The sequence below is a fragment of the Cyprinodon variegatus genome, unplaced genomic scaffold, assembly GCF_000732505.1.
Source record: "Cyprinodon variegatus isolate N-32 unplaced genomic scaffold, C_variegatus-1.0 Scaffold345, whole genome shotgun sequence".
Classification (NCBI taxonomy): domain Eukaryota; kingdom Metazoa; phylum Chordata; class Actinopteri; order Cyprinodontiformes; family Cyprinodontidae; genus Cyprinodon; species Cyprinodon variegatus.
This window is the reverse complement of record NW_015150798.1, coordinates 188,689-214,148: the sequence shown is the minus strand read 5'-3', so window position 1 is coordinate 214,148 and position 25,460 is coordinate 188,689. Positions and strand designations below refer to the sequence as shown.

The 25,460-nt window shown below is 38.7% G+C and overlaps 2 protein-coding genes across 10 annotated transcripts in view; one reads left to right on the top strand and one right to left on the bottom strand.

Annotated features, from left to right (window-relative positions):
• Window positions 1-4,451, bottom strand: part of LOC107091620 (RAS guanyl-releasing protein 1-like) — a 31,097-nt gene extending 26,646 nt beyond the window's left edge. Inside the window, exon 1 of the mRNA XM_015385638.1 lies at window positions 4,435-4,451. Coding sequence (XP_015241124.1) covers window positions 4,435-4,451 — 17 coding nt within the window. The remainder of the gene's footprint in view (window positions 1-4,434) is intronic.
• Window positions 4,452-6,189: 1,738 nt separating this feature from the next.
• The window catches only part of LOC107091628 (ryanodine receptor 1-like), a 101,501-nt gene continuing 82,230 nt past the window's right edge, over window positions 6,190-25,460 (top strand). For 4 of the 9 annotated variants that reach the window (XM_015385663.1, XM_015385660.1, XM_015385662.1 and 1 more), the window contains exon 1: window positions 11,821-12,052. In XM_015385663.1, the coding sequence (XP_015241149.1) occupies window positions 12,005-12,052 (48 nt within the window). In that variant the 5' untranslated portion in view covers window positions 11,821-12,004. Of the gene's footprint in view, window positions 6,384-11,820; window positions 12,053-25,460 lie in introns of those variants that run through there. The other 5 variants (XM_015385668.1, XM_015385667.1, XM_015385666.1 and 2 more) reach the window with 2 other exon arrangements.

Sequence of the window (25,460 nt, the reverse complement as noted above, 5' to 3'; positions counted from 1 at the left end):
TGTCAGTATATTCATACGTAGAATTTACTGAATTGCCTGCTTTTTAATTTAAGTCTTCTAGCAGATACAGTCCCAATAAATTGCAATTTTCTTCCCCCCCGAAAAATAACTGAAATTAATTCAAATTGTTGTGTTTCAAAGCAGCCCCCTTGTCTCTGCTCCTGTTTCAGTGTATATTCCACTTTCTAAAATCTATTTCTGACTGAGCAATGCTCTTGCAAACAGTTTTGCAGTAAAGCCAATGTAACTCTGCATGCTAAGAGTGTGAAAGCACCATAACTGTATGGGTTAACTATAGAATTGTGCATCCTTATATCTTCTTCAGTTTGTAAGCAATTCGAAGAAACAGCTCTGTTGCTTAACTAAGTAAATAAAGCTTTTTTACAAGGAAGATGCAACAAGAACTTTCATTCAAGATGCTAAAAGAAGCTGTTTCCCTTTTTATGTCTTTTATTACATCATCTAAATAAAGCAACATGAAAAATAATTTCATAAATAAAACTGTTATTTAAGTAAATCTGCTTTTTAGGTCCTTACTTGTATTGATGCTGTTTTTTTTTTTTTTACTCTTTGCCCTGAATCCACCTGCTATCAAAGCCGTCACACAAACTAACACACATCCTTGTCTTACAGTATGTTGGGATGATGGTATGGTCTTGATTCCTTTTGACTTCAATAGATTTTTTCAGTCATTTTTATGCCTTAACCGTGACAATAACCCTAAACCTAACCATAAGCAGTGCATAGCTCACCTAAGTGTGAACTAAATTCAAACCTTTGTTGTAAATGTAACCTTCAGCAAAAGTGACGACTAGCAAAGTTTCTTTCCTCTTGGTACAAACGGTCCTCATTTTGATGGTGAAATCATAAAAACGGTCCTCACTCTGATACACAAGCAGAAAACGCTGATGGGGAAATGTTGTTGATGTCATTACCTTCAACAGGGAATTTCCCCTGGTTTGTGCTTCTCAGGTATGACACCTAGAGCCGCAGTGAAAGTCTCTGTCTTTATAAAAAAAAAAAAGAAAAAAAAGAAAAAAGACAGAGACTTTTTGATAGGCTCAGACAGAGAGAGCGCTGTTGGTAAATAGAAGCCGCTGAGCACCATGCAAATTTGAACACAAATGGAGTCTCTGTTTGTTGATTTGCATCCACCTTTTCATAGGAGTCAGGCTACTTGGGTAATATTTAGTATCTTGATTTAACAGTTCTGCCACGGAAACGGAACCATCAGGTTAAAATTACTCTTCTGCTTATGATAAAACAAGCACCATCTATCTGAAATAGACTGAAGCCCATCCTGGTAATGTTTTATTCTCTTTCTAAGAAGCATTACGGCATCAGTTTCTGCACTATTTTCTATATAAAAAAAATCCCCTTCCTCTCACCGCATTTCCCTTCCTTGTGTGAGCTCCTGGCTACAGATCCACAGTCCTCCCCCCTCCCCATCCTGATCCCAGTTCCCTCATCTCCCTTCTCTCCCCCTCACACTGGCAGGGGGATATGCAAATTCCTCGCTTTCTTTTCTTAATTGATTAATTGATGCTCAGATCCTTTGAAGGCCTTGATTGTGTAAGGCTCTTTGCTCCCCTTCTCACAACCTGTGTTCTTGTTCCGTCTCTGTGCATGAAGGCCGGGGCTCGGGCATGAATCTCCTGCAAAGGGCCATTCATTTAAAACTACACAGCAGCAGCTTTTAAAACTGCTGACAAAAACAAACTAAAAACCTGCAGCAGCTAGCCATACATTTTCAAAGTTCTCCCATTTCATGGAAACATTAAGTGGAATATTTAATTTAGCTGATATTAGCTCACAGCTAAGAATAAAAAAACCCAAAATAAGCCTCTACGAAAGAAAAACATATAGATCACCAATAAGAAACAAGATTGTGTTGCAGAAATGATGGCAGCCGTTGGAAGAAGCTGCTGAGTTGACAGTTGTTCAGCAGACAGAGACTGAAGCCACAGAATGTCATTGCCAAAGAAGCTGGCCATTCAGAGATTGCTGTCAAAGCATATTCATGGAAAGTAAAATGGAAGGAAAAAATGTGGCAGAAACTGTCAGGCTCTGCAAGCTAGGTTTTGGTTTTGAATCGGTTCATGTAGGCTTGCCGTATTCTGTCATTTTTCCTGTTTGGGGTTTTAGTCTTGTTTGTTTACCTTTCTTTCCAGGTGTTTTCTAGTCTATTTCTCTTGCTTATTTCTGTCTCTTCTCTTGTTTTCTTCCTTGTATTTTTTCTATTTAATTCATTATTTCCAACCTTCAGCTAATTAGCTGCTTCCATGCACATGTGTTTCCTTTTTTTCTTTCAATTATTTGCTCCTGTCATAATCCATCAGCATGACTTCATGCCTTCTGTCTCGCTGCATCATTAAATTCTCTAAACTTGCCGTGCTTCTTCCAGGTGTCCAGAACCAGTTACATAAGAAGGAGGGATTGCTGCAGCCTTGACAGGATTATAAACCAAAGTTCAATAAAAAGTTGTTTGGGAGATTCACAAGACATGGACTGGAGTCAGAACTTGGAAGGGCCACTGTATGCAAACATAGCCAAGAAATGTGCTGCAACTGGCACGTTCCCTGTGTTTAAGCCACAGCCACAGACAGAGATGATGTCAGAAGCGACTTGCTTGAGCGGACTGTTGCTCAACATTCCAATTTCCTTTCTTCTGTTGAAAGGAAATTGAAAATCCAGATCCCACACCTTAAAAAATAAATAGAGGTTTCTTGAGGTCAGACATTCGCTTGTCCTTTCATCAGTCACCAAATTTCTAAATTAAGATTTCTTTAAACAGCTACATTTTGGGATTTCATCACTTTTAAGCCATAATCATTAAAATTAATCACTCTAATATATCTCTTTGTATGCATTTATTTAAAATAATTAAGCTTACTTTAATGTTTTAAGATCCCCATGTATTCCCATTTTATCATCTATGTTAAAACACATTTGCATCATTCATTAAACATAATCATTATCACACTAACAGCAATACTAACCATATAATGAACAATAATTACTAAACTCTACATTATTTCTGTATAAATAGGACCAGAGATAAAGGTTGCACGTCTCTGTTTTGGGTTACCAACCAAATGAATGCACCGTCGTCTCCATCATTAAAATAATTATGTTGCATAATTTTGAGGAGAGAGAATTTTTCTTTGTCCAGCAACATGGTTTATAGTAGCTTAGAGATTCTACTGGAGTTCAGATTAGTTCATTGCATAGATTCATCCAAAATGTAAACGGGACGAATAAGACTGGATGGGCTCTAAGACAGCCTGGGTTCAGCAGAGGCATTCTGGAAAACCTCTTGGTCCTACAATATATAATCCAAATTCAGTCAAATCCAGTTTGGTCCCTATTTATGTCTTACTAGGATTCTATATATGCATTAAGAAATCAGTTCCAATGGCTTCAGATGTCTATAAACCTGCAGGGGTCCCAGTTTTTACCCCCATTTTTCCTCTTTCAGATCTATGTTAGCATAGGGCTGTTATATAACCCACTGACAATGGATAATGGATCCAGCAAACTCTCTACCTATATGGGCCCCATGTTTAAAGCTTGTTTGGTAACATTGGAGGGTAACAACTTTTTCAAATACCTGTTTTCAGATATTAGTTTTTTATAGAATGACACAATTAACTAACTTTTGTGAGAAACCCTGCAATCATGGGGGTGGATCTGTTGGTTTGGAGGTCTTAGCATCTTCTTAGTTTCATTATGTCCTTTTTCTGTCTTTATGCTCCCTCTATATGTTAATTTCAGAGAAGCTTTTCCACTGACGGGGGGAAGTCATAGTCAGTCGCGTGGCTGCTCAGCTGGGTCTTCTTTAAAACTTTAAGTCAGTCAGAACACACATAAGGCCTAAAACCCACACAATCTTCCAGTCAATCAGATAACACTTGTGGTCACAACTCCAGCAAAGGAAAACACAAAAGTACCAGAGAAAACCAAACTGAGCACAATCTACTAAATCAAATGCAAAGATCGCAACTAAACTGACATGAATAACAAATAAAAAATGTTAAGCTGGACGGAGAGAGAGAAAAAAAAAGCAGAACACTTTTTTCCACAGAAGAGCACAACAGTTGAATGTCAGGGCTTGTTTGTGTGCAGTATACACACACACATGCACACACACACACACACACATAGATAATTTGACAAGCTGACAGGTATGGAGGTTGGAGACATCCACTGTTGTTTTTGCAATAAAATAAGCATTAAAAGGAGAAACACTGTTGCGGGAAATAAAACCAACAACTTTAGTTTCTTTTTTAGACGGTATAGAACCTCTTGCACAAAACCACACTCACACTGCATCTCACATATAACCTCAAAGTTCACAGATCACCCTTGCACACACCCAAACCTTGCTGCTGAGACATGCTCTGGCTGAGCTGCACACTCTTTTCTTCTAATTACCTCTTGGTCTTGTTCATTGCAGAGGTCTTCTCCTCAGCAGCACTCCTCCTCCTGTGGTGATCCGCTCGGGCATCTGAGCGTGTCCCTACAGCTCCATGGTTGACCCCTACTCCTCCTCCTTGTCCTCTTTCTCCTCCTCTGTCTCCTCTTGTGTGTGTTTACAGGCCCGGGACAGCAGAAGCAGGCAACAGCAGAAGAGCCACTGGTGGTGGAGGGAGGGGAGTTGAGATGAGGGCCACTCACATAGAAGTCATCAACTGAACTCCACGCCTGAGCCCTGGCCTGTACCGCTCTATACAGGTTAAACCTCTTCTTTCGCTGGTGTCTGAAGCCTTCTATCAACCACAGACCAGCAGCAAAGCAAGCCTCATGCTGCTGTTTCCTGCAACAAAGCAAAGTTTGGAGAAGACGCTTCGAACCGTCTCAGGGTGCACTGCAAGATCAGGCAAGATGCAAAAGCACTTGTCCCCCCTCAACATAAACAAGTCAGCATCTTAGATGGAGGAACTGGCTCTGGCAGATAGGGGAACTCACAGCAGTTTCTGTTTGTGTGCATGTGTGTGTGCAAGGGGGAGGGGTGAGTACAGAATACAAATGCAACACCGAGAGAGGAAGGAGGTGGAGAGGTGTGAGAGATAGTGATGAGCAATCATATGAGCCCCATGAGGAGGCTTCACATGTCACACACTTTTCTGCAACATTCTCTGGACCATGCAAAACAGTTAGCATGGACTCCTGCATCCTGCCTCCCTAAAACATGTCCATCTTCCTGATTTCCTGATTTATTGTGTCTTCTTTACCCAACTCCTTCTCAGGGGAGCAGAAGATCACACAGGGAGGTAGTGTTTGAGCTCCTGAATGTGCCTGTGCAGCTGGACAGCACAGACTAAAAGGAATCCTTGTTTTATCACACCGAGAGGAAGAGGGGACCAAACTGGGGACATTAATGTCTCCCCTCCTCCCACTGCCCTGCAGAGGTGTCTTCTTTGCTGCAGGAAGCTGTACGGCTGAGAGTGTGTGATAAGGAATGTCAAAAGCAGTGGAAGATGCACAGAGAGGGGGTTCCTGCACACTTTGAATCCCAAGCTGCCCAAATAAAGCCACATTGGGTTCTGTTCTTTAAAGAGACTAAAAGATTATATTAAAAATATTACAGATAAAAAAAAAAAAAAAAGATATTGGTGTTTCCCGGCACTTGTAATATTACTGTAATGTTAAGCAATATTTCTTTAAAAAAGGAAGTACTTAGGTCAGCTGAGCTGGTGAGGCGTTTGACAAGAGGAAAAGTCACTTTTCAACACACCCAGTGGTGAGTGTTTCACAGCCTTTAATCAGCTGTATCTCATCAAATACAAGAGTATTATATCTTAATGTTTTTCATATGTTAACATGTGCATCATGGCAAGGCAAGGCAAATTTATCTGTATAGCACAATTCAGTACAAAGACAATGCAAAGTGCTTTACATGATTAAAATATAGGAAAATAAAACAGAATCAAAGCAAGTAGGAAAAAAGAAATAAAAAATGCAGGTGACAAACCATGTAATGCGGGATGAAAGAGGTTTAAATATCAGGTAAAATACTTCATTCATTTAATTTTTAAAACATCCAATATCAATATCTGTAAAGATTTGTATTTATTGCTAGGAAGGACCATATTTACCTCATTATTTTGGTTTTGATGTGTCAATTAATGAGAAATTGTCGCCCCCTGGTGGTTTAAAGATGTAACTGCAGCCAAGATGCAGGTGGATTCGTGAGTTGGCAAAAAACAACAAAAAACCAGGAGGTCCCAGTCAGTTGGCTCGGAATGATCAGGACTCATACTCCCAGAGTTCAATCAGGTTGCTCCTCCTTTCAGCTCTCTGCAGCCCCAAACCCTCAGGCGTCTTTTTCTGCGGCTGGAGATGGAGTGCATGCTGAAGGAGAGCATATGGAGCCCGGAAAGGTAAGCCTGCATCCCTGCTTGGCTGAACGAGGGGCGTGCCTCCGACTGTCATGCAGAGCCACTGCGCTCCTCTCCAGTGGGTCCAGACACAGACAGGACTGGTGAAGCTCCCACCTCTGCAAGGCCTGCATGTAAATATGTCTGCAAAATGTTTACTTCGGGAATCTATCCCTTGATTTTATTAATCAGAACCAGAAGAGGAGAGAAAATGCTGCAAGCCTGTTAATTAAATCAGATAAATGTGCCATTTGGAATATAAAGCTTTGAGATATCCTGATTTAAAAACAATCTACCATAATGCTGTGTGCATAGATTATATAATAAATACAAATACATAAATATGAGATATGATATTATGAATTTGCATCTACATTCTGGGATACAAATGAATAAAAATGAGAATTAAACAAATGTTATTACTCTATGGTGTTTTTCTATAGAGTCAAACAAACTTAGATTAGTAAATTAAGATGTGAGCAGTTTCAAAAAACTAAAATAGCAGATTAAACCAGATTTTTAATTAGCCTTTATTTCACCAGAACAGTAACATACAATTAACCTTGTTGATTTAGAGCCAGGGTTACTCAATCTTGATGCCTTATATTTTCAGTTACACTAATCATAAAACAACTAGTTTCCTTATTTGTGTGTTTTGTTTTTTTCTTTTTTCATCCAACATAAAAATACTACAGTTAGGTAATGGTATTCAGTCAAGTTCTTTAGTTACTTTAATATTTAGTAGCCTCTAACTCTATTACCTTTATAACATCCATGTGGAAATTAACAGTTGGATTATGTTTTTGAAGACGGCTGTTATTTGACAGACAGGCCTTTAATAGACCATTAGTTGTGTTGAGGGAATTTGAGAAATGACTGATTTAAGAGGCAGAGGCGTTTGTCAATAAAGTCAGGCCATAAAAGAAGTTCCAAACATGTATCTTCCTTTACATTGACATTAGATTTAATGAAGATCTTACAACTTAAAGCATTGAAAATGTCACCCTTTTTCATAGTAAACATGTTTCTAAATGTGCTACTAAAATAACATTTTCACCTGATGTAAATGTTATGTTTATGTGAAATGACACAGGAAAAATTATTGAATTTAGCCTATTTTTTCACAGAAATATTCTTTAAATGTTGAAGGTTGGCTTCTTCTATAGTGTCTGATTTTTAATGCTTTTCATAGATTTTAAATTGGAAGTTTGGCCATTTTAGTAACTTTATTTTCTTATTTGGAGACAGTTCCTTAGCTCTATGTTTTGGATCATTGTCACTTTAGCTTCATTGTCATTTCATTTTTCAATACTGTCTTGTTACATTTTTCCATACTTCTTCCCTTCAGTTATATGAAGTTCCTCTGTACTATATGTAGAAAAAAGCTCCACATCTTAATGTTCTCACCAAACTTCAGCATTGTTTGTTTGGGGTGATGTATAGTGCATTTTGTCCTCCAAATATGGTGTAACAAGTAATTAATGCATAGAAAGAAATCACAATAAATCAGCTCAGAAATGTTGCATTTATGTGAAATGACACAGGGAAAAATTATTGAATTTAGCCTATTCTTTCATAGAAAAATTCTTTAAATCTTGAAGCTGGGCTTCTCCTATAGTGTCTGATTTTTAATAATTTTCATAGAGTTTCAGTTGGAAAAGTCAGGTGATTGGTTGGGCAAATTTAGTAACTTTATTTTCTTCTTTGAGGCCTGTTCCTTGGCTCTATGTTTTGGATCATTGTTACTTCAGCTTCGTTCTCAATTAATTTTTCCATACTTTTTCCCTTTAATTATATTACGTTTTTCGGTACTATTTGCAGAAAACTGCTCCACATCACAATGTTCTCACCTCCATCCTTAAGTATTTGGTTTTCGAGGTTGAGGGGTAGTGCATTTTGTCCTTCAAACATGGTGTGCATTATTGCATTCAAAGTTTAATTCAGCTCTCATCTGACCACACTATGTTCTCTCAGTATTTTACAGGCTTTTTTAAATCTTTTACATGTACACAAGCTTCAACATAGCTTTTTGTTCAAAAGTGGAGTTTTGCAATATACCCATGGCCTAATAATTATTTTACTTTCTGAGAAGGGCTTTACGCTGGAATGAGTGTTTCGGGGAAGGTCCATCCCCTTTGCTTTTCCTGGCAAATACCTGCATGATCATTATTGCTTTTGTGTGGATGGCATCCACTACCTGTGCAGACTGCTGGGTCTCAAAATTCAGCAGCTCATAGAACAGAGCCATGCTTTTGCTGTTATACAGGGGGTCTACGTTAGACTCAGATTTCCTGCTAGTGGTCGGTTCCTGTATGTAGTAAGATATGCAGAAAATCTTAGCAAACCCACTATTTTTGTTTCTTTTTCTTCCTAGCTTTTATTGTCATTACAGTCACAAATACAGAGCAATGGAATTAACTCTGCATTTAACCCATCCCCTTGGGGAGCAGTGGGCTGAGTTTGAGTCCCACTTCCACACACTACCACTCTGGGTCTCTGAGCAAGACTGTTAACCCACGGTGCTCTGCCGGTGCCCCATGATGGCAGCCCACTGCTTCCCAAGGGGATTGGTTAAACGCAGAGGTACATTTCTCCAATGTGAGATCAGTAAAGCTCAGTTATTATTATTAACCACTAGGCCGCCACTCCCCGAAGCCACTATTTGCTGCACCGTCAGAAAGTGAGGTCAGTAAAATGATTCATATCCGTTTAAAGTTTTAGTCAAATAAAAGTTTTTAATTTGAGAAAACGACATGAAGCTCCTTGAATGGTGTTGAAGGAAGTTTTCAGACATGTGTACTTTAGGCTATTTAGGCATAATGTTTGCCATGACCTTATACCCCTTTCAAACTGGCAGAAAAACTCATATAAACCCGGTAACAATTGTCTATTAGTGGCAGTGGGAACAGCTCACTGATGCGTGTCTACCCGGGTCAAACCACTCGGCAAGCGACCCGCGTTAAAATGGCCTCGGCTCTGATTGGCATGCTGTGGGAACACCAGACTCGGGTTGACCCGCTAAATTACGTGATACTACTGAGCGAAACGTACGAATGTCAACACACCACACCGGTCACGTCTGATCTAACAAGCCGAAACAACTCTGTTTACATTAGGTAGACATGGAGCAGCACTGGTGAGAGGGATTTGGACAGATAAAAGAGCAAAACATTAATATGGACTACGGACTACGCTCTGTCCATGTTGTGTTCCATTATTTACTTCCCTGATTTCCCTGTCAGACATTAGACATCTTTAACCCAGCATGATGCCATCATCAGACAGGCAGTGGTGGGGGACAGTGGTCACGCAGCTTGCCATCAGGGGATCAGACTCGACTTTTCGGTCAAATGGGAAGAGAGCCAAAAGCCAGTTGTTAGCAGGTCAACCCGGTTTAAAAAAAACATGTTTTCAGTGGGACAGCTGCTTTAGTTGCTCATTTATAATAGCAGCAGTGTTTCTTTTCTTGATTATAATGTGTGTCAATTCCTCAGCATCAGTGAACTTTTAATCGCACTAATAGTAACTTGTAGAAAATTGTGCATGCACATTCACCTGGATTACCTACATCTGGCTTCAAATAATCCCACCTCCTGAGCCTGGTTCGGCCTTTCCTGAAACAGGATACAGACAGAATCACATGTCAAACTACATCATACCTGGGTTTATCTTTTATCCTTGATTTCTAAATTCTCTTTTTTTAAACAGCCCTCTGGGGATTCACCTGATTTGGTAGCCTACAGTCTACTGCTACCCCTTAGCATGCTGGATGCATTTCTTAAGCGGTAACCTTTTATTTAGTTATGGAAGAAATCTAAATGCTAGTGCAGAAATCTGTTTCCTGAGGCAGCTTATCACCGCTTAACAGCACCACTAAAAAGTTAAAACCATCCCAGGGTCACCTCAGTCTATTTCTAGCCCTTACAGAAAATAAAACGTTGTGGCCTTTTTAGTTGTTAAGATAGAATCCCTACTAATGGTGTGCATAGTTTAAACTCCAGTACAAACAACTGATTACTTTGTTGAGTTAGCCTTGTGGGTAGAGTGTGAAATAAATTTATATTTGCTTTGGGACTATTAACAAGTGAGAAACGTGTCTTGGATGGTTACAAAAGTCTACGGCGCAATACATACAGAAGAGGAGAACTGTACATTTGTTGACCATATTAGACAGTACTAGACTGTTGTTTTAACACCACAGGTTTTAGACAGTGGTAGAATAAATATAACTTTAAAAAGTTCAACCTGAGGCCTTAGAAAATGTTTACTACAAATGTGGAGGATTCAAGAATTTTAAACTAAACCAGAAAATATGGGAAGTCGAAGCAGAGTTCAAAATGTCTACCTATGCTGTAGAGGTTAAGATGGTAAAACATAGATTTTCTTATTTTAGGGGTAAAGCCCCAAAGTTTTCCATATATAAACTTAAACACACACCAACACTAACACTGAGGTAAATGTTCAGTTTAGATCAGTTTAATTATATATTGATGTATAATCAATGTCATCTAAAAGAAATTTAAAAAAACATGTATTTTTTTTGACACCATCAACATGGTTCTGGCAGAATTCTGACTGGGTGTATGAGAGACAACTGTTCAAAATATAACAGGTAGAAGTAATTTAATCTGGTTAGTTCTCTGGCTGTGAGCCAAGGAGAGTTGATGCAGGTTAAGTAGTTGTTAAATTAGGGCCAATCCAGGATTCTAATCCCTGTTCTGTTGTTAGATCCAACATTTCTACCATCAGACCTAAACTAACCCCTCAGATGGAAAGAAGGTGACTCTGGTGGTTCCTTCCTTCCTTCCTTCCTTCTTTCCTTCCTTCCTTGCTTCCTTGTTTATATTAAATTAGAACTTTAGTTGAATTTTATGTTTCAAAGTTAAACGGAAGGTATAAAAACTCTGTGAAGTTTAATCTGGAAAATTCCGAATCTTTTAATTTAAATATGTACATTGAATGGTGGAACCTAAACCATGAATAATGTTTGTTTTTATTTTTATTCAGCATAGTCGATCTAAAACTATCAGAAAACTTGAAGAGTAAAGACTTAGTCAACAGAAAAAACAAAACAAAAAACTGCCTCCCTAACTGTTCTCCCCCGGAGGTCCTTCTCAGTGTGTGCCAGCATGTGTTGTCCCTAAAGACAAGTCCTCACCCCTCTTTCCTTTTATAGCCTCAGAGTTCAGGAAGGAGGGGAGGCTGATTGAAATGGAGGGAGAGGGGGGGTCTGTAGGGGTGTCCCACTTCTGCAGACAAGGCAGCCCACTGAACTGGGATGGGAGAGATGGAAAAGTGCAAACATGAACCGGCCCCTCCTCAAACCCCCCATCCCCTCCCTCCCTCCTTCTGATCGCCTCCCATTCGAGAGGAGCCTCGGGGAGAGCCTCTGCCTCCTGTCACTCTCTCTCACAACCTGGTGAGAGCAGAGGACTGATGCTGTCCTCCAGCACACCCACACACACTACCCGCCAGAGTATTGAAGGATTGTGAGAGAGGAAGAGGGGAGGTACGGCGACGGGGAAGGAGGACGTAACCACCTCAAATCCTGCTGGGAGAAATAAGAAGGATCTTTTTCTTTTTTTTTTTTCTCCTGAGGAGCTGAGAATAACGCTTGGTGGAAGATGGCAGAAGGAGGAGAGGGAGAAGAGGAGATTCAGTTCCTGCGGACGGTGAGTGCCTTTGTTTTTGGCAGGTGAACCTGTACTGGCTGCTCAGGGATCAGAGAGCTATAAAACCAGCAGGATGTGGGATTATTTCATTTTATTTGCGTATAAGCAGGTAATTATTCCTACCCATCATCCCCCAGTATTAGTTTAACAGGTGTTGCACTGCTTCTTTACTTTTGCATTCATGTCATCTAGAGTTTTTAGAGCCCAGCCTGCAGAACCAGCTCTAAGTTGTGCAGATAGTTGTCTATTTTTGCTGCACCCTGGTTATGCATTGACCTGCTTATTAGTTGCTCTCTTTAAACTTCATCAGTCTCCTGTGACATCTTTCTTCTCTAAATGAAATCATCATTTTCTAAACCTACAAATGTTTGCTTTTTTAAAATCCTTTCCAGAATATTCCTGACATATAAGTCAGTGTGGATATGAGCACAGTTAGATAGACAGCGGCTGCTGTATCTGTTAGAATCGTTATCTATTTATATCAGACGAAAGTGGAGCCTGTCGGTGTGGGGCAAGAAGCAACAAGCTACCCAAAGCCTGCTGGGGCCAGCTGCCCCAAAGCTGCAGGTCGTTTGGTTGAGATGTCAACTTAATGTGGAAAAGCACAGAGAGTAATTTCCAAAAACCATCTGAAACAGCTGAGCTGGTTAGGAGGACGATGCAGATTAAAACAAAAAGCCAGGGGAGTAAAAATGATTTATCTTTATTCCTTCTAAAAAAAAGAACTTGAGCTACATTGATCAAGCTTTTCTGCTGTTTCTTTTCTTTTTTTTCTTTTTTTTTTGAGGTCTGACCTGCAAATTCCAATTCTGAATAACTTTCATTTTCTGGAACAGGTAAAATAAAAAGAAAACATGCACTGTAGGTCATCTGTTATAGGTCATTTTTGGATTTATCTAAAGAAAGCGCTTGCAAAATTATCTTTAGGATTGCATCAAAATGTTCCATATCTAGGAGAAAACCAGGGTATCAGGAGGGAACGTCCTTCCAGACAGAGAGAACATGCAAACTCCATTTATCCACTCACCACATTGAATGGCTGCAGGAAGAGCATGCTGCTTCCCACTGTCCCACCATGCAGCCGTTATGAAGCTTAGTGTTCAAAATGATTTGTTTCAAGTATTTAACCTTTCATAACTATATAATAGAAAAAAGCATACCTTCAGATCCCAAGGGAAGTTAACTTGGTGACACAAATAAACGTTCCTCTTTTTTTCTTCCTTTTCTTTTGCTTTTCACTATGATTGAACACCTCCCTGAAAGGTGGATTAACCTTCGATATTTAGATTAAGTTTAAAGATTTGTGTTTAAAGAAAGGATGAACTCTGATTCTTGTCCACCATCTACTGTGAGCATGCACTGTCAGATAAAAGGTGTGTTGAATCTTGGTGACATTGCAAGTATTTTGTGAAGCAGTGCTCATAATCTACAACTTAATTTTGAATGTGTTGCTTTTTTGATCGAGTGAAAAGAAATAGTTGGTATACAAATTATATTCAGTGTACCTCTGATGTTTAAATAGGAAAACAGTAGAGGTTCTTATTTAGACAAACACTTTTAGATAAATAAGGAAACATGTCCCTCAGTAAGTTACAGTTCAAGAGAAATGAGTTGTTTTAAGTGCATTTACATTGGTTGGTTTCCTGGCACAGACCGAGCTGTAAAGTGAGGTCCATACATCTTCAACAGGATTAAGGTTGGAGCTCAAAGACAATGCTGCTGTTAGCCTTATTTACTTATTTCAAAAACAGTTCTTATGTGCGTTTTGGGATCATTGTCTTCTTGTACTGTGATCCTGATCAGAACTGTCACCCTCACATTAAAAAGAGAAATGCTTAAAAAAATCAAAAGCAATCCAAGTTCCACTATAGGAAAGCAGATTTTGTTGAAAAAGCAGTGCCACTGCTTTTTCATTGCCCCCTCCCGAAAAATGAGAAGTTTTATATCCAACTTTAATACTTAGAATTAGATTTAGACAAACTTTATGTTGTTTGCTATACACAGAGTGGATAAAAATTTTCGATGCATAAAGCTTACAACAGGGAATGAGCAGCTTACAACAGTGAAATGAACATTACCATTTATAAAGTGCGCCAGTGATCAAAAATGTAAACAGTGTAGGAGAAAAGGAAAACCAGTTTAAAGTCATGGTGCAAAAGGCATTGATATGGAAAGGTTCAGTGCATTGGAGAATAAATAAATATGGTACAAAATGAGTAGAACATTGAGTTGTGTTCTATTTAAATGGATTATCATAAAAATCAGCCACGCTGGTAGTGCAAATATAATGTTGCAAGTTTGTTTAGAGTTTCACCAGTTCAACAGTCTGATGTGCTGAAAAGGCTGTTGCAGAACCTATTGGACCTGCAGCGGATGCTGTGAAGCTATGGCATAGCTAAATAACAATCAAATTCTTTTTAGAGAACGATGTCATGGTCAAATGAGACATAGGTTGATCTGTTTTGGCCAGCATCAGTAGAGTTGAGTTTAACTGAGTCAAATTAGGCATTCTAAGCCCAAGAACACTGACAGTAACACATGACGGTGGCAACATGAATTAGGAAAGAGGACTAGTTCCAAAATTTTAAACTCAATCAATAGCCTGGTTGTTCCAACAGGACGATGATCCAGAACACACATCATGATTTAGAATTTGACATTGGTAAAGCCGCGTAACAATAATGCTATGTTCAGACCCCAAGCAGCAGAGGCAGCAGAAGCAGCCAGTTTACATGCAAAATCAATGGTTGGCGTGCATCTTGGAGCAGAAAAAGGTCCTGCAGCGTGTTTTAAGCAGCAGGAGCAGTGAGCAGAAAAAGGTTCTGGAGCGTGTTTTGAGCAGCAGGAGCAGTGCATCGGAGCAGCTGAAGCAGCGCTTCATCAGCTTCTGAACATCTGACGTGTGCGGCGCGCTTCAGAAACAGCATCTGCTGGAGTTGGAAAAATGTAACTTTTGCTGCTCGACGCGCCACATCAACCAATCAGAGAAGCTGAAGCTGAACGAGGCGAACGGGCCAGAGGCTGCTGTTGAATGGGATTCCTAGTGACAGAGCTCTGCCGATGTACGGGGGTCTGAGCGGCTCCAACAGAGGAATAATATTTTTAGGCAGGATCGTAATCTGGAAGTACTGACTGCACAGATGGATTTTCTTACTCAAAAACATATGAACTATTATTATAATATTTACATAAACTACTTTTTACCCATGTATAATAGCAAACATAGCTGCCATTTTTACAGGCAAAGAAAGGATAGGGTAGATCCACCCAACGTGCATCAGACCCACTTTTTGACCATGCAGCTAGAGCAACAAAGATGCTTCCGCTGCACATCAGAGCTAAACTTGTATATGCATCAAAAATGAAGCAGCACACGCGTTTTTGCTGCTCCTGCTGCTTGTGGTGTGAACGTAGCATAAGCTACCAGAACGCCTTGATAAAGCTGAGAGCAAACCTATATTGAAAAATGATTGGACTGCGCCTTGAAGCTGGGAACCAGTTCAGCCAAAATTAAGCTCAGACTTTATGATTTAAAAGATTAAGATTTCTCTTCAACTTGTAAAAAAGGGGAATGTGTCAAACTGACTCGTTCTTCTTTTTTCTTATGATACCGTCATCGCTACTTCTTTCTAATAGATTATGAAAGGCAAATGCAGCCTAAAAGAGACCAGACAGACGCATGCCGGACGGGATCAACCTCAGTCAACCCACAATAACCATGTTGACATTACGCAGCATCCAAGCTATTGCTTTAATCACAAAACTATATTTAGTATTGATTCTGTCTCTTCAGAATGTGGCTGATGGATCTGTGGTCAGTCTGAATGCCATCAGCTGAGTTCCCTTTAGGTCTAAAGTTTCAGTAAGGATGGACAAGGACTGCAAAGGAAAGGAAAACAATTCAGTTTAGTGTGAATTATTTATACCTTTTGCACTTTAGTAGGATTATCTTTGCCATCAGTGCTGAGGTCACTGGTTGAATCAGCACCATGAACAATGAGCTACAAATTAGACGGCTTGTAGTGTGAGACGTTTGGATTAAAGCATCCAATAAATGGTTTGGGTTTTTAGTTATATTTAGGCTGGGTTTTGATGGGAGGGATTGCCAACAAAGTGGCTCGGTTCTGCTGCTGAAATCCTGTTCCAATATGAGATGTAAAGAAATGTTTGAGCAAAGATTTTCTTTAAAGCTGAAAATAAAGAACATTTGCTGTTATATTTTATTTAGAGCTTTGAAGAAGTTTGAATTTCAAAATAATCCAGATTTTCTGTCCTATTTTTAAAAGTTTCCTTTAAAGACATGCATCTTATCGATTTAATTATGTTCTTTGTAAAATGCGTAACAAAAACATCGATATAAACATAGCTTTAGTTCAAAATCATGCTCCAAATGATAATTCTCATCCAAGCATGTTTCTAAAATCTTGTTTTATTATGTTGCATTTTTTTCATTTCTCTCTATTAACAGCCTTTAGTTATATTCTTGGAATCAATTTATGATTTGAATGGCATGTTGTCTTGACTTTAAATACTAGGAAAAAAATTGCAAAACTTCACTCTCCTAATTGTAACATTGATGCCCTTTCAGAGGATGTTCAACTGATGTGTTTTGAACTGAAATGACCTTTGTTAAAATACTTGGGTATTGCGGTTCTTGAGCCTTTATTCAGTACTGATAATTTTCACTTTAGCATCAGCTACTAGCTGTATTACTTAGGTCTTTAAATCAATTAATTGGTTTCAGATTCATTGTTATTCCTTTGTAGCATTTTGGGTTCCATTTCAGGAAAAATAATATTCCTTTCTATTGCTTTACTTGTGAAATATTGGATTTCCAGCGCATTTCTTACACCATGCTGTTTTTTTGGGGATTTTCCTTTTCACTAACCACAAGCACGTAGATGTTGAAACTGCAGCATTTATTTGCTTTTTTTGACCTTGAAAGCCTCCAAACCTCTTTAAGCGTTCTTCCACCACACAAAGGAATTACATGAGAATTCAGTCTCTTAATCTTGTTAAATGTAATTTGATCAAAATTTGGTGCTTCTGAGATTTTAAAAGTGTGTTTTGTTAAATTATGAATATTTTCCAAATGTAATTAATTGCCAAGCGCTAATATGAATCTGCTAGTTTAGTCAGAGGGGAATTCTTGTACCGCTGAGTGTTTACTCTGAGGAGGAGGCTGTGTAGAAAGAATGGCTGATGAAGAATTATGAGAGTAATGAAAAGAGGTTATAACAACACCTTCCTCCTTCATAAAGTCAGGCTGAAGAACCTTTTCGCTCACATATGAACCATCCGCACGGTGCTCCTCAAGGGTGCGTTCCCTTCCCACTCTCCTTCACTCTGTACACAAAAGACTGCAGCTAAGTGTCTCCATTTTCACTGTGATGAGCACAATCAACACCTTATAGCCAGAGTAGTCAGCTACTCCTCTCTGAAAGAAAATAATGTTGCACCGATGCCACTTTTTGGCCCGGACACCGATACCCGATACCGGGCTGTGCAGTTATTGCAGATACCATACCAATACCATCTGTTTCAAATTGATGTGTGTGTGTATATATGAAGGACTGCATACTACTTGGATGTAAAATAATTGCCATTAGAATCAGAAATACTTTAATAATTATGGCTTTGTCAAGCTGCTGCCTACCTTTGTGAAGCAGGAGAAAGACTAATACAAAGTGAATCCAGCAGAACTTTATACCTGGAATGGGTGACAATAGTTCAATAAACCTTTGGCTCTCAAAATGGTATCAATGCCCTATTTGTCGGTACGGTTCCATTACCACCATTTTAGTGCTGGATCAGGGCCATCCCGATACTGGTATTGGTGCAACACTAAAGGAAAATAAGTTAAAATGCACCATCATAACGTACCTTTTTCAAAGAACAGTGAGAAGAATATCCGCTTTGTGTATAAGTAGATGCAAATGTTTTATTTTTGCCTTTTATTTCATTCATCCCTTTCTCTTTACACTATGAACAAGTGAAACTGAAGTCAAATTCATTGCTTATGCACGCAATCTTGGTCAGCACATCTGATTCTGAAATGATGAGTAAGACTGCATGGAGTTATACATAGAAATCAGTGGGATCACTGAATGAAAAGAAGGTTTAAAAAGAAATCGGGAGAGCAAATTTGATGAAAATAAAGCTTGCAAAAAGAAATGAGGTACATTTGTTTATTAAAAGGCACCACACAGGAATGAGAAGTGTGTGTAGGATGGCAATAAATCATTATGATAAAACAAATAAAAGCAAATGAAGAGGATCAGTCTAGAGACCAGGGATCTTGTATAGGAACGAGGATTCGAGCAAATTATGGGACTGAATGAAACATGTTTACAGGAAGGAGTGTAGTAGCAATGAAAAGGGTGCTCTGGCAAGAAATTAGATATGAGAAAATAAATAGGAATGACATAATAATAAACTGAGCTAAAGAATGTTTTACTGGATGCCTTCTAGGGTTTGAGCATCATTTACAGTCGAATGCAACATACTGGGTCTGTAAAATATTAGGAATCAATTATGATAATGTTATTAGTTTAATCAAATACTGTTTCTGAGCTGTCACTGCAATTATTCTAACACAGCAGAGGAACTTTGTTTAATAACATGAACTTACCATTTGCATTCAATCCACAGCAATGTGTGTAAAATATAAATTTTACACCCACTGACATTGTGACTGTTATATGTTATTCCTTACATTTATTGTGCCCTTTATGTTTTTAGTTGTCATCTATGTATGAAGGAACCCTGGTAATTCTAGTGTTAAACTGCTTGGCTTGAACATTTTTAGATGAAGCTGTAGGCCCTGGACTTTTTAATACTCTGAACATACAGAGGCAAAAACACAGATTACTCAGCTGTGTAGCTGAGCTGTGCTATTTATTCTGTTTCGCAGTAGTTCTAAAATAGTTCTGGACTTTTAGTTATATAAAGACAAGTGTGGCTAAAGCAGTTTTACAGTCTGAACCCTCTTATGGGGCTGAGTCATTCCCTGTCCACTTACAGAGTGGAGACCCTGTGATGAACTACCTTCTCTCAACACAAAACGCCATCAGCCTCCACATGTTCACACAGCAGCATGTCTTAAAGCCTCTTCCTCTGGTATGAATCTCTATATCACCAGCTTTACTTTATACAGTACCACTGCTCTGCTGTGTCACTTCTTCACTGGGCCACATTTGCCACGTATATCATACAGGCGAGGGAGTTTAAAGGGACATTCGAGCTCCAGCCCATAACAGCAGTTTCTTTTTTTAGCAAGCTACTATAACTGCACTCGAACTGGAGGGAAAAACCAGAGGAGCTGATGTCCTACTTGCCAGCATCCTTTGGGAAACATTGTGAACATTGACATCTGTATCTGTTTGATCAATAGTGGGGAGCTAGTTCTAACTTTGAGGCTAAAAAGTTGTTTTATTATCACAATCAGTATTATTTATAAGGTAAAACACAATAGAAAACTCCTTTATTGTCCAATAGTGGGGAAGTCCAAACGTGACAGTGGCGAAAAACATAAATTTATTTATCAGGCATATTTGGATAAATAATTTAAATGTTCAAGTTAAAATGCAAACAGCAGCCGGCTAATAAAAAGATACTAAAAACTATATAAAATACATTATCATAGTATCATTTGGTAAAAAAGACTTTATAAATAGTCATTGAAATATGTGCTTGATTACCTTTGTGACTCTTAAAGGTATTTTGGAGGATTTTTTTAAAAGCCCTCTCCACTTTTAAAAAAGCGTGCATAAACCCATTTCTTCTCATGCGTGCCCTGATTAAAATGTGCTGTTCTCATAGCTCATACAAGCTTACTGCATCTACATACAGCGGGGACTTTATAGCAAACTCAGTTAACTGACTGGACAGATGATCACTGCTTTTTACTAAGTCGGTCAAGTAACTCCTCCTCCTTCGCACAGTGCGTGCGCCATCTTTGTTATTAGTCGCCGCTGTCGGGTAGCAACAGCCTATAGCGACAGCGGTCTAATTTGACACCAAATCCCATAGATATATCCCATTCTGGGTATATCTGCCTCTTCTGAGGCCTTTGTTTTCTTCTCATACTCTTGGTAGACACTTTTTCTCTTGCGAACCTTTGCCATTTTCAAAGAACTGCGGCGAAAAAGATGAGCTTCATGATTGTCTGAAACTGTAGCTCACCACACATACGCGGCTGAAAGTGCGCATGCTTAGAAAAATGGGACGAGCACGTAGGGCGGCCTTACGTAAACATATCACCAGAATGATTGACAATTCGGTGTACCACTTATTTAGATGATCCACCCTGATATAAAAGATCGTCCTCTATACCTTTAAGGTCCCTAAGACACATGTTAGGAGGTTAGAACACGGGGGACAAGTCTTAATCAGATAAAGAACCTGTGCAACCAGGAGCATGATTGCAAACACTTATTGGGCTTTTTAAGAGAAAGTCTAACAGCAGCTGAAAGGAAGGATCTACAGAAGCGATCCATTATGTATCTAGGATGCAAAAATGAGCTGTCCACATCTATTAGCTTATTTATTATCATTAGTCAGTTTGATATAACTGAATCATTTCAAATTTTGCTATGGATTTGAATTGAACATGGACAAACCAGATGCATAAATTATATTATTATGTTATATTATTGGTAGTTTAATAGATGTTAGTTGTTTAATGCTTTTAATGGAATCTAATAATATTTTTTTTTCAATAAAAAAGACCTAAAAACTAAGAAGCAGCAGAAGTATTAGATTTCTAAACCCATATGGCTAACTGATTTGTCCTGTGCAGTTTTTCCTGTATATCCAAGTTTTGGTATGTATTCCACAGCTAAGGTGGACATACAAATATATTTAGCTATTATCAAGAAGCGTACATGGTAACTTACACTCTACCAACTTGGTTGCCTGAAATAGTATTTCTTTGATTCATACTGGGATGCAAATAGGGTTCTTTAAGGTTAGGTGCCCAAAGGAGCCTCTACAGCACAGGATATATACAGGATAGCTAATATAGCTCTGTCAAACTTTCTAGGAACTTAATAGTGTTTTTAGGGCACTTGTCATCTGTAACTTAAAGGGGAACAGTGGTTACTTGGATTACAAAACTGATTATCTTCGGAACAGCTCCAAATGACACAAAACTAATATAGGTGAGTAGAACATGATGTAATAACGTAAAATCAAGGGGCCAATGTAAAAAAAACTCAAAAAACGTCAACTTTTGCTGCGATTAAAGCTGCAAGTCGCTTGGGGTAAGTCGCTATCCGTTTTCCAAATCGGGAGAATGAAATTTTAGTCCATTTTTCCTGCAAACAGCTGGAGCTCATTGAGGTTGGATGGAGAGCGTTTGTGGATGGCAATTTTCAGTTGTTTCCACAGATTCTCGATTAGAGTCAGGTCTTGACTTTGACTAGGTCATTCTAACACCTGGATATGTTTATTGTGGACCATTCCATTCAATGGCGTAATGAGACAGCAATAGGCCCATAAGCAACATTATCTGGGTGGGCCCCATATGAAGTACAACACCCCATTCCCTATCCGATTTTTTATTTCGGTTTGAAACATATTATATGAGTGTATTTTTTACCAACCGTCTGAACTATACACAATTATTAACATAGTAATTTAAAGTACCGCTGTCTGCTTTGCTATCGGTGTCGTGTTTAAACGGCTCACCATCATGTGGAAATCTGCTATTTGTTGGGGTTTGAATAAGGTCCGGTCAGTCCATCAGGCGGGTTTAAGAGGAATTTTTCGCACCATTATATCTACAAAGAGACATCCTAATCCACAATTGCGTAGGGGGCCAACCAGATGTCAGTGACGGGGCCCCTGAGAGGTTTGGGGGGCCCTAAGCAACTGCAGTCTCTGCTTACCGATATTTACGCCATTAATTCCATTGTAGATGTTTTGGATCATTGCCTTGTTGAAAGATACATCTCTGATCCAGTCTCAGGTCTTTTGTAGGCTCCAACATTTCTTCTAGAATGGTCCTGTATTTGGGTCCATCCATCTCCCCATCAATTCTAATCATGTTCCCTGTCCCTAATGAAGAAAAGCAGGCCTAAACCATGATGCTGCCACCACCATGTTTGGCAGTTGTTTTTACACCAAAACATAACGTTATGCATTGTTGCCAAAAAGTTTGATTTTGGTTTCATCTGACCAGAACACCTTCTACCAAACGTTTGCTGTGTCTCCCAGGTGGGAGTCTTTAAACAAGACTTTTTTATGGATATCTTTAAGAAATTGCTTTCTTTTTGCCACTCTTCCATAAAGGCCAGAATTGTGCAGTATAAGACTGATTGTTGTCCTACGGACAGAGTCTGCCACCTCAGCTTTAGATCTCTGCAGCTCATCCAGAGGGATCATCGGTCTCCTGGCTTCATCTCTGATCAGTCTTCTCCTTGTTTGAGCTGAAAGTTTAGAGGGTTAGCCGGGTCTTTGTAGATTTGCAGTTGTCTGATGCGCCTTCCATTTAGATATTATCGCTTGCACAGTGCTCCTTGGGATGTTTAAAGGATTGCAAATCTTTTTGTATCCAAATCCAGCTTTAAACTTCTCCACAACAGAACGTCTGACCTGCCTGGTGTGTTCCCTGATCTTCATGATGCTCTCTGCACTTTAAACAAACCTCTGAGACCATCACATAGCAGGTGCATTTATACGGAGACTTGATTACAAACAGGTGGATTCTGTTTATCATCATAAGTCAACTTATGATGATAAATAAGTCAATTTAGGTCAACATTGGATCATTCAGAGATCCTCATTAAACTTCTGCGGAGAGTTTGTTGCACTAAACATAAAGGGGGCAATTCATTTTGCCAGCCCAACCCTCTGTTTTGCTGTAGGATATTTTTTGAGGCAGAATATTTTAGATTTTTAGATTCATTTTAGGATGTGTAAAGGATAGTGAAGAGAAAATTTATTCTTCTTTGATTTGTGCTAGTTAATGGTTGTTATAGGTTGTTAGTAATATTCAATAGGTTTTGTATATATTATAGTTAACGTTAGTTAATAGTCTAATTACATTTTTCCTTTTTCCCTTTGCGCTTGTCATCATGTGTCCTAATCTTATCCTGCAATCTAAGTGTTACCCATTACTGCCCTACAGAGGAAGGTATTTTATTTTCAAATACTCCAAAGACAATTAGAGAAACCACAAATAATCAATGTTTTATGTAGAGTATTAGCTGCACGCACCATCTACATTCGAAGGTCACGGTAGGAGCCTGATTTGCCAGGATGGTGACTGATAGACAAGGTTAAAGTACACATATAAAGCATGGCTTTAGAAGTGCTGAGCTGAGGAGATGAACACATCTGATGGGGTCAGGAATGCAGACTGCACTAATGCAGATCCACTGCAGCTGTTAGCCTGTCTGTGGTTTGCACAATAAACAGGTGTTCATCCAATGCTATGTGGGTAGGTCTGTAGAGCTATGAAAAACATGTAGCTGTTATGTTGTAAGTATTTCTTTAGAGCTGCCGGACTCATTGTAGTAATCTTTTGTTTATTTCCTGTTTTATTCCTATTAATTTGTCTGTTGCTGCAATGATTTGATATCAGTCTGAGTCTATCCCTGATCAAGACCGGATTTTCTCTAGCTTCAGATCCTAATCAGAGAAAACAAAGGCCATTGGCTCTTCATGAACTCCACTGTTCAAGTCAAACAGGACTGCAGCCAATTTGGAAAACCTCCTGCGGTGTGAAGGCATCATGCTGGTGCACTCTCATGTCATATATAGGCATGTAAAGATTTTTTCTACACCTTTACTGCTCTTTACCCCTTGGTCATGTAGTCCTACCTTTTGTAATTGTGCAAACTTCTTGTCAAAGCAGAAATATAATTGAGGAAGCCATCTAAAAAAGGCTGATTTATAGGTTCTTTGTCTCAAGCAATGCTTCCACTCCTTCATTTTCTTCAAACTCTTCCACATAAGACTGTGGGTAGAGGAATCTATCTTCTTTCTTGTTGACTTTTGACCACAAAGGTCATAGACTTTAGCATAGCTTCCTGATTGTAGCCTCATAGTAGCTCATTCTAGTTTAGTTTGCTAATGCTAACATATTTTTGACTTATTTTAATCGAGTAAACTTTATTAAGAGCCTAAACCACAATTAAAATTTTAATATTTATACTAAAATAAAACATTTATATTTTTATCTCCTGGCTTTATTTTGTGGTGAACTTTAAGAAATCCCCTTTTTCTCCTTACCTGACTGAATATTCAGTCTTTGCTACTTTTTTAACACAAGCGTACAGGTCAGCAAAGTGCTTTGACAAGATATATATTTTTTACTGTATTAATGGCTGCTGAAATGATTTATTTATGTCTGGACTTTGCTTTGAAACGCTGCTGTCTGCCTGGCTCACCAAAGGGCGCAGGGTTGTTTAATCTTTCATGTCTGGCACTTTGTAGCAGTTAGGTAGAGAAGAGGAGATGAAAGCAAGAAGGTTTACCTTTACTTTTGGTGCAAATCTTGAAATTCTGCTACTGATTGTTGTTATTTTCTGTTTTTGCTGTTGTTCAATAAAATGTGTTGTTAAGATTACTTATATTTTTTATCAATACTCAATATATATAATTTTTTAGCATTTTATCTTTTGGATATGCCAGTTTGTTCTCCTTATTTTCACACTGACTTAAGGTCTGTTTGCTCTACTTCACCATCTAAGACCTCGGAGCATCTGCTGGTCAGCAGAAGCAGGAAACGTGATAGTGACAGGTGCACACAGCTAAAATAGGAGTGGAGCTGAAGAGGTGGGGGAACAGAGTGCAAGAAAAAGAGACGATAGAGAGAAAACAAAAAAGCACAGAGAAATATCGCTGGAGAAGGATCAGCAACAACAGCAGTGCTGTAAAATAAAATGTGGCTCTATGTTGGGTAATTTATCTTCTCATGGAAATCTATGTATCTAAAAATACACATTTGCGTCATGACGTTTATGCTGAAACAAGTTCTCATGAAATGCTTGTTTTTAAAAAATAGAGAAACAGTAAACCAAAGCTAGCATCTTAAACCATTTTCTACTGTAGTTTATAGGTCCAAAAATATGTAGCATCTATAGTAATTTAAATAAACAAATATAATAAATGGGTTTAAAGGGATTTGGTTTTTTGATGACTGAGAGTCTGCAGGGTCTACTATAAACATGTTTATAGGTCAGATCATTTACCTTGTTGGGCTGCGATGTGCAAAACTGCAGTTTCAAATGTCTCAGAATGCATCACTAATATTAGTCTACTATTTATTGTTTTAGTAATTTGTTCAACTATTGAAATGTCTTTCCGTCAGCTTGTAATTTATTGTAAAACAGCAGTAGAATTCAATTCAGTTTATTTATTAAGCGCCAATTCACAACACATGTCATCTCAAAGCACTTTA